Genomic DNA, 10,185 nt, shown 5'->3' with positions numbered 1-10,185 from the left:
TAGACGTTATCCAATAAGCATCTAATGGTGATGATTAATGCCACCTCCTCAATATATTCTTGTCATTGCCAAGTCAGCAAATGAAGAAAGAAATTTACTCACTGCATTTTGTTTTACCATATGTACTAATACCACTCTATACGTCATACTTTATACAATATATTATAAAGTATAAGACTTAAAACTAATGATCTATCTAACTCCCTACAACAAATAAAATACATTTTTTACTTCTTCTTTTTGCACAAGGAAAGAAATCTTTCGTAAATCTTCTTTATTATTTTGTTCTTTCCTGGTATATCATTTGTTCTTCTTCTATCCTAAATCTTATCAAAAGCTGAATGATTATTCGTATAAAAAAGAAAGATTCACAAATTTACTTTTTAATCAAAATAATAATTTCTCTTTTAATTGTTCTTCTTCTTATCTGCATCGTTTTCTATAGGTTTTTTTTTTCTAGTTTGGATCTGGGTTTTTTTCGTTTTTAATATTTTCATTTTTTCTTCTAGGGATGTTCAAATTTCAATCAACTCACCCATGAAGTGAAAGTCAAATTCAATAAATAATAAATATGTTATATACGGAAGTTGTATGTATATGATAGGTATTTGTTAATTGTTATAATAATCAAAACTAATGATCTATCTAACTCCCTACAACAAAGACAAGAAAAGAAATTTAAAAGAAAATAATTTGTAAAAGCATGAAAAAATTATAAAATATTACAGTTTTTACTCTAGATTTTGTACAAATCAAATTATTAAATTTGACTACATGAAACTTACTGTGAATCCCAACAAGAAAGACAAGAAAAGAAATTTTAAAAAAAATGCAAAAGCATAAAAAAATTATAAAAAATTGTAGTTTTTGCTCTACATTTTGTACAAATCAAATTATTAAATTTGAGTACATGAAACTTAATGTGAACAAGAAGGAAAAAAAAAAAAAAAGATGATGTGGTTATGGAAAACTAAAATGATAAAGGAAACAAGTTATAGAAAACTGAAAATATAAGAAAATGGAAATGGAATATTTTATGAAAACAAACAAGAATAGTAATAATGTCTATTTAAATTAAAATTTTAAATAATCACATTATATTTTATGTCATTTTAAATTAAAGTGTTAAAATCATCAATAATGTCATTTTCCATTAAGATATCATACATGCCTCTGTCTTTCCACTTTAAGTCACTTTCTAAGTAAAATAATATAAATCATTGAAGGCGAAAAATAAAATCGAAATTTAAAATATAATATATGTCTTTCTTTTTTCACTTTAACTCACTTTTAAATAAAATAATATATAATCATTGAAGGCAAAATAAAATAAAATCACAATTCACGGTCCAACAAAAATATTTGACCAAGGATGGGAGTATAATTTTCGGAGAGACTCGTGTGGAGGTGTGAGTGTAATTTATCTGGTCTCAATTCGATCGGACAAATCAAATATTAATAATTCGTAGTCCATAATTCATTAAATTAACAAATTCAATATGAATCATGATCAATCTTATTTGAACAATAATATATAATTTGTTTATTATGCAGTTGATAAAATAAAATAAAAAATCAATTAAAATTACTAGTTCAAGTTTTTCAAATTTTCATTTTTAAAATTATTTTCTTCCTCTTATTGATTTTTTTTTCTTTTCTCTTTGTTGTTTTTCTCATTAACTGAATCAAATATGAAAATTTTCTTCTCAGTTTTATTATTATTATTATTATTATTATTATTATTAATTTTAGCAAGACTAATACCTCTTTAAAAGGAGAAAAGCTTCTTACACCTTTAATAGTTTATGCCATCAACTAATTATATCATGTCACATAAATAAAAATATTTTATTTTAATAAATCTTATCACTATTTAATAAACCAATGAAACCATTTCATCAGCACAATTAACAAAAATAAATAAATAAATAAATAAGTCATTCCATATCCAATAAAACAAAAAACTCATAATTTTGTGACCCCTAATTCCCAAATGAGTCCTAATTGCCAATGAACCAACCACCATCCGTGCATAGTCCTTCTAGTTCTTTATGCATTTCAAGACCCTTGTCTCAATGATTTCTAAAAAATAAAAAATAAAAACAAAGATGTATGAAATGCAAATTGTTTGAATTAATTTATTGGCAATTAGGACTCATTTGGGAATAGCTATGATTGACAAAAACATTCCAATTCCCATCCTCTGCATCACAATAATAAATTGTTTATATGGTTTTGGGGTTCAAAATTATTTGAATGCCAAATAGATTCCAATACCGGATTCTCTTAAACAGCAGGCTAGTGCCATCCCATGTCTGTTTCTGATAACAATGCATCAATGTGGACAACCAATATGTAGACAGGAGATGCTGCTTTCCATATTTTTTATATCACATTAAAAGAAAAATTAATCGACAAACCTACACCAAAACTCGATGCAAAGAACTTATTTACAACTAACATTAGCCAAAATCAAGTCCTGCTTTTGTAAAATCTACACAAAATTGCAAACATTAGCAAGCTAAACGTACTCGACAAGGCCAGAAGCCAGTAGTATTTGTCAAGCCGGGCTTCTCTCATGTCATCAGAGAACCAGTTGTGTTGTGCTCCTCTTGAACTCGTAAAATTTTCGATGACAGAGATCAGTAAGGCACTCAAGAAACTTCCTACCCCGAAAACACTGGTGTATAGAGCTATGCCCATAGTTCTCATTTTTATAGGGACTTCATTGTAGAAGAACTCTTGCATCCCAACTACAGTGAAAATGTCCGAAATTCCCAACAGTATGTATTGCGGTAGCAGCCAAAAGATGCTCAGTGGCACTGTTTCTGATTGTTGTTCCGAATTTCTCATATTTCTGCTAATCTCAAGCCTCTTTGTTTCAACTATTGCTGCAATCGCCATAGCTATGATTGACAAAAACATTCCAATTCCCATCCTCTGCATCACATTAATACCTTTCTCATTGCGCGTGATCACTCGAGCAAGGGGGATAAAGAATACCTCATATAAAGGCATCAAGATAATTATAGACACTGTGATTGCACTCTGTAGCATTGCTGGTGGGATCCTGAAATTACTTCCAATGTTCCGCTTCATTGTCACGCCTTGTTTGGTAAAAAATGTGGCCGGCTGTTGGAAGATCACTGCAAACAATAGAAGTGTTGTCCATATAGGCAAGAGACGCAATATAACCTTTGCGATTTCAAGCAGATGAATGCCTTCATTTGTGGTCTCATCTAAGCAATCAACGCCGTTGAGACCTTGATGACAAAGTGGTTTCTCTTGCAGCCTGCAGAGAAAACCCGTCATTAGTATTAATTCGGTTCAGAATACGAATCCTTTTTTGAAATCAATAGAAAGAATTTACTCTAGCTCGACCACATTAGATTTGTTATCTGATATGGTGATTCCACCATTCAGTATCTTTGACGCGGTTGCTTTGATGAATTGAACTATGTTGTCGAATGATTTCATATCAATGCTCTTGTCCTGATTGTATGTATAATATCGGCTCCCCAGAGAGAAAAATGCAATTGATATAGCCATTGCCATTGTTGGGATAGCGAATCCTAATCCCCATCCTAATGTGTCTTGGATATAGGACATGAGTGACACGCCCAAAAGGCTGCCACTACAAATACCAAAGTACCACCATTGGAAGAACAAACTCTTCTTGTTAGAACTCTGGTCATTTTTGCTGCACGGCAATTCCTCTTCATCTTCAAGTTGATCTGCTCCCAAGGCTTGCAAGGACGGGTTATATCCACCTTGGCCGAGTGAAATTACGTAGAGAGACCAAAATGGGGATGAAGTGGAGCTTGTTTTGTTTGTAGGAATCCAAGGCCACACCATTGTTGTTGATGTCAATGCTAGAAGCCCCTGTATGGAAGAAATCAAGAACATGTCACAATTCATAATATACTCTATGCTCCTTGCAGTGTATACTAGTAAAAATGTATATAAATTCACACACATTATACATGTGACACAATAAGATAATTGCTAAATGAGAACACTAATCCAGTTTATCAGTAATGGAGATTTGTGTATTAATTGACTAGGATACCAATTTTTGTAATGGGATCATGTCCGGCCAATTCATAAGTCGTCTTTTCTTTCGTTTCTGTTTCCTAGCTTTGGATAGCAATGTTATGCATCACTACTGCCTGTTCTGGAATCACATTCCCTCATTTTTCTCGTTTTATCTGAAAAAATAATTATATCATTATCGTATTAAGTTAAAAACAATCCCTTCCACGTGATTTTGTCAAATGTTGTTACTTTTATCTTCATATTGAATAATGGAAGTGGTGATGACTCAGGCTCCATTATCCTAATGGAAACCCTCGTCCCCTTGTTACATAGAGTTGGCTATAGTCTCTTGGTGACAACCAAGAGATCTCATGTTCAACTTTTTTCGGTAATTGCATAGTACATGTGGAACGAGGGGCTGCATGTTCTCGACTATGGGGCATTTTAAAAGATCCGGCACCACCATCGTCCCAATATAAAAAATTCCAATTTTTTCAGGACTTTTCCCATACATGCAGCCGACATTTTAAAGGAAGCAGAAACACCCTCCGTTGGTGAAAATAAAAAAAAAAATAAAATAAAGAGAAGGAAGAGTAAGTAACTGACCACAAAGTAGAGTAAAGAAGAGGCTAAAATGGTGGTATAGCGATCCCAATAGGAGTCAGCAAGGGGTGCCACAAGGAGCGGCATCATGGATGTAAATCCACACCAACTGTTCACCGTCTTGGCCGCCGATGAATTGCTCATCTTCACAACATCTGTCAGGTATGTCACCAAATTTGATGCCACCCCTTTGAATGCAAACCTCTCCATACCAGCAATCACTATCACCAATCAACCAAACACAAAATCAAAATCATAAAAGTACTTATTGTACATTCTCAAAAATAAAAAAATAAAATACCCAAATCGTAACAAACAATTTCACATGAACCAATTAAGGTTCCCTGGTCATTGGAGTTGGCATATATGTAGAATCAAATCACACATACATGTGTGTGTCAGTGTGTGTGATTTGGAAAATAAATGAAGCAGCAGTAGTATGATTCGATCATTACCTATGAGGAGCATACATGGTTTGTTGAGTCCTAATTTTTTCCGACCGCCAGCCATGAGAGAGTGAATGCAAAGCCAACTCTGAAATTAAATGAATTATAAGAAAGAAAACAGTGACCAAAAACAAAAATCAAAACAGACTATGAATTTTTGATACTGTTAGTTCCAATGACTGTCAACCTATAAACAGACCACTGTACTTACCACTTTCATTTGTTGGTTCCACCACTACAAAAATTTCCATTTCTTTAATATTATCTAAAAAGTCTCATCTTTTTGGTTTAATGGTACACTAGACCATCACTGAATTTGATCGTAACAAAAGTTGTTGATTACAAAAAAGAGAAAACGCCATTACTCTCTGTCAGTTGGCTGTGTCGTCACGACGGGGTTATCAAGAACACTAACGTGTCGACATGCCAAAAAAAAAAAAAACATACCTTAGTTTTTCTTTATTTATTGCTGTTGCAAAAATTGACAGTTTTTGCTCAATTGACACATGGAAAATGTGGACACGCGATCAGTCCATTTATGTGACACCTCTTCCAAATTCAGAACCCAAAGATCAGAATGTTGATAAGTTTCACATTCATAAAATGAAAATCTATTAATTATGAAGCTCAATTGAGCAATTACCATTGCGCATATGAAATTTCTTTTTATGTTCGTCCAACACATTTTGCTTCATTGTATTATAGTCGAATTAATTTTACTCACATAAAATAGTCAAATTTATTTATGAATATGAAGACGACGAAATGAGAATATTTAAACATGTTATGGAGTCATATTCTAATATCAAAGTCTTTATCAGCTATATTTCTGCAGACTAACAAACGCATTTTCTACGTCATGGTCTTAAAAAGGAGACTATGCCAAGAAACCAGTGAAAAAAAATTGAATGCGTCCTTAACTTGCTATGCAATAAGTTGACACATCAATCACATCGATCGACCACCGCATGATGCATGGCGTGGTTTTAGAATCTGTGAATCACTTGGTGCTGCTATGAATAAAGAAAGACAAAATTTACATCAACGTAGATGATGTATCACTAATTCAAGTCTTTTTATTATTATTATTTTTTAATTTCCGGTAAACATCACTAATTCAAGTTGTGGACTAATCAAACATGCTGTTTGCTTTTTTAAAAAATTAGTATATAATAATTAAAGGAGTTCTTAACAAGACAAAATAATATATATAAAACACTCTTAATGTGTAAGATTCCAAATAATTGGCTGCGAATATACTTACTTTTCCACAACATGAGAGAGGATAGGGATTGCTCCAAATTTGGTGGTTTGGTGAGATGGAAATCACTTTGCAATACAACCAAAATAAATCACTTTCCTTTTGACATCACCACAGTAGATAATTCTAAACTAATTAATTAACTTTATTTTTTTTATAATGGAATGTGTTTGCACGCTAATTAATTCTTTAGAATATTTACAATCACTCTCAAATCACGACTATCGGGTAAATACAAAAAGAACAAGGTTATTTGATGGAACGAATTACTGTGATTACTCACACATCTAAACAATTACAATTATTGGCACGTTTTGATTTTCATATTTGGTGGCGAATGCTTTGGCTTTCTCAAAGGCTATTAAACGACACTGTTGAGTGGTCAGGGCTAAGCATAATGATAGAGAGAATAAATTGAGTTGACAAAGAGGAAAGAAGCACAAAGCAGACAGTGCGCTCACACTAAGGTACGTACGTTGGATTCCTTGTCGCACACAACACTAAAACACTGTTCTGCTTCTCAATGTTCAGGTACATGGACCTAAGTTATGTACTGATCGAGTCATTCTTTGATATTGAAGGTTATGGAGGATTGTTATTTATGATTGATAAATCTCAGATAATGGAGGACCATGTCATGTTTACTAGTGAACCTTATCATATTCATTTAATATTTTTGTTACAATTATCTTTTCTTAACTAAGTTCCATGGAATGTACGTGCCCGTACAAAAATTTGTATAGGGAGAGGATGGATTTGGAATATTAGCAAATCTCTTAAGTCATTTAAACAATCATACCATCTACGGAATAACTTATAAGGGTGTGATTACATGAACTATTTGTGAATGTAATTTTGCCAGTCACCATTAATATACTTTGTTTGGTAAGAGAGAGAGAAAACAACTACACTATAACACAGAGCTGAACTAGTTCTTCCAAATGAAAAGCTCGGCTCCCCATCCACTAGATGGTGGAAGTGGAAAAAATTGAATGAAAGGAATAAAAAAATAATAGATGATATAACAATTTTCCTTTTTTTGATTAAAAAGAAGGGAACGAAGAAATTTATATATATATTTTTAAACTTGTATTATTCATCTCTTCTATCCTTTCTTGTAATCAAACAATATCATAAAACAATTAGAGATTTTACAAGACCATTAAAAATTGTAGTATAGGGTAATCTCTTTGATCTCTCAATGTGGAGGTTGAGACAAATTCCCAAGCCTTTTTGCCTTAACATGGGAGATATAATGAATCTAGTAATTATTTTCACAACTAAATTAAAGATTGGCTCGATTCACACTCAATAAATTTATATAAACTCTCTTTTCGTCTAAGACATTTCTTCCAAAAAGAAATGAATTTTATCAGCAAGCAAGATAAACATTACGTACACACATTCTAAAAGGAAACAAGAATCCTTTCAAAGAATTTATCAATACGTTATACGTACACATTCTAATAAAACATCTTTTTTTATTTTTTATTTTTAAAAATTTTGTCTGAAGGGTATTATAGGTATTTTAGTATTCAAATTCACAAAATGTCTTTATTTGCCCAATTTTAAAAAGATAAAGAGTTTTTTTTTAAACCCCAGAGCTATTTGCACTTTGTATATATATATATAAAGGGGATTTTTTGCATACAATTTTTCTTTCCTTATGCATAGACCAATTCAAAACATTCCAATGTAGTGGGATTTTTTAAAGATCTAAAGGGGTATTTGCACATTCTGGATAATGATTAACTAATATTTTTTATAATATTTTACATCAAAATGAACAAAACATTAATCATATGAAAAATATTGTACAACGGAAATAAGATTAAAACCTATAAAATTATATATTGAAAAATTAATAATCAGAATAAAAAGGGGGTGAGTTGAGTGTAATGCCAAACCTGTTTGCTTTTAACACCGTGCTCATGAGCTCAACGAACCATGATTCAATCACCACGTTGATAATCAGAATAATATTCCTAGACAGCAAAATCTAATTAAAGCCCATCAACAGCATAACATTAATTATTATAAGAACAACATTCACTGTCTCTTTTGTAGCCGATTCAATCGCGCAAGATATAAATAATAATAAATAAATTGCCACAATTTTGTACTCCAAGAGATGTAATTGTATTGAAAATCGGAGAATGGAGCTAACTGAAATTTATATTAGTTAAAAGAGAACACACACAAATTTATATAAGTATATATATATATATATATAGATAGAGGGAGAGAGATGATGGGGGCATTGAGAGTGAAGGTTGTTGAGCATCACTCGGGTGTGGCTTGAAACGTGTTGGAATTTTTCAAACTAGTAATCATGAACATATTGATAAGTACAAATAATGGTCACATAAACACAACTAATCGTATTGTACTACTACGTAATACATAATATTTGGTTTTACTTTGTATATGGCGGTTCTAAACGGAAAATAATAATAATAAAAAAGTAATATTTGATATTATTTTCTATATAGTAATTCCTCTGTCAATTTGAAGTTTTTCATTTCACAAAACACTGAAGTTTAAGAAAGTTTATTGGCAAAAGTGCAAAAAAAAAAAGTTTAACCAATTGAGCACAATACGTGGTATATAAGTGAGTAAGTTAGTTCCTATAGTTTTAAAAGTGAGCAACTTGCCCCTTTGCATTTCACCTCCACCCATTTTTCACCCGATGTCATTATGTATTTATCACACTATCCCCTATAACCTAAGTCATATAAAGCAGGAGCGAGTGCGAGTGCAAAAAATCGAAAAAAATTTAAGTCAAGTGGAAGGCAGGGGCAGAGCTAGAATTGTAAAGTGGGAGGGGCTAAAGATATAAAAATTTAAAGATAAACACAATAATGCTTATGACAAAGATATGTTTAAAAAAAAAAAACGATTTAGCTTTGGTTACACCAAAAGAGCTATTTGAATAGAATGAATATTCTCTTATAAGATAAGTGAGATTAACTGTTGTTGTTGCTTCTTTCTTATGTTCAGAGAGTTACTCATTGTTGGACTGGGCCATTTGTTATTTTTGTTTTAATTATGAATTGGGCATTGGCTGGGCTATGACTGATTGGGCTGGACTATGACTGGTGGAAGGGAACGATAGTGAGAGCGTGCAGAACGCAAGAGCGGGAGCAGCGCGGAACGCAAAAGCGGCACCTGTTTAGAAAAATTATGTAATTTAGCATATAACTAACTTTTTTTTAATAAAAAAATAAAATAAAATAGAAGCAAAATATCTTAAATGTCCTCTATAATAAACTAACGTGGCCCTAAATTGACTTAAGTGTTGTAACTCCTCATGTAAGCCTCTGCCTGGTTTATATGAATCAGGCTGAATGAGTTTCCTACTGCTTTTTTTCTACATAACTGAAGAACATGTGTCCATTAACTTTTTCCTCATCTGCATTCTTATTTGTTCATTTTTTGTAATACTTCCTTATTTGTATTAATGGTCTGGTTCAGTAGAGAGCAGAAAGACGAAAAATCATTTAGAGCACAAAACTAACTAGCAACTTATTGAAGTTTCAAATAAATGAAATCCTTAAAAGCTATTTTAAGGTGGGGAATGAGGAAGGTAATGAGGTCAAAAAGGGATTTACAATCACACATTTCAAATCATATGTAAGAGGAGCTTTGACCACATACATTTCATGGTTATATCATATTCTCAGCTATATTGTATTACATTACAAACCATTTGATATAATTTAGTTTCCAAAACTCTTCTAATAGTTAGAAAAAACAGAAGTAAAAAAAATACACATAAACATATATGTATGGTCCAACAATAATTTATATATATATTATAACTTACTATAATCAAATACA

General features: G+C 31.8%; 1 protein-coding gene across 2 annotated transcripts; it reads right to left on the bottom strand.

The window, feature by feature from the left end:
• Positions 1-2,367: 2,367 nt before the first annotated feature.
• On the bottom strand, positions 2,368-8,517 carry LOC132285967 (protein NRT1/ PTR FAMILY 5.8-like). 2 transcript variants are annotated; one of them, XM_059788209.1, is made up of 5 exons: positions 8,253-8,517; positions 5,094-5,172; positions 4,642-4,859; positions 3,371-3,882; positions 2,368-3,292 (listed from the first exon to the last, which is right to left on the bottom strand). In XM_059788209.1, exons 2-5 carry the CDS (start codon positions 5,146-5,148, stop codon positions 2,473-2,475), a joined length of 1,605 nt encoding a protein of 534 aa, XP_059644192.1. In that variant the 5' UTR covers positions 5,149-5,172; positions 8,253-8,517; the 3' UTR covers positions 2,368-2,472. The 2 variants fall into 2 exon arrangements, with proteins under 2 accessions (XP_059644192.1, XP_059644191.1); XM_059788208.1 differs by lacking the exon at positions 8,253-8,517 and adding an exon at positions 5,296-5,920.
• Between the last annotated feature and the right edge of the window lie 1,668 nt (positions 8,518-10,185).

The sequence above is a fragment of the Cornus florida genome, unplaced genomic scaffold, assembly GCF_030987335.1.
Source record: "Cornus florida cultivar Cherokee Brave unplaced genomic scaffold, ASM3098733v1 CherokeeBrave_3.0.0_Hap2_Chr11, whole genome shotgun sequence".
NCBI classification, from domain to species: Eukaryota; Viridiplantae; Streptophyta; class Magnoliopsida; order Cornales; family Cornaceae; genus Cornus; species Cornus florida.
This window is presented reverse-complemented; position numbering and strand designations above follow the sequence as displayed.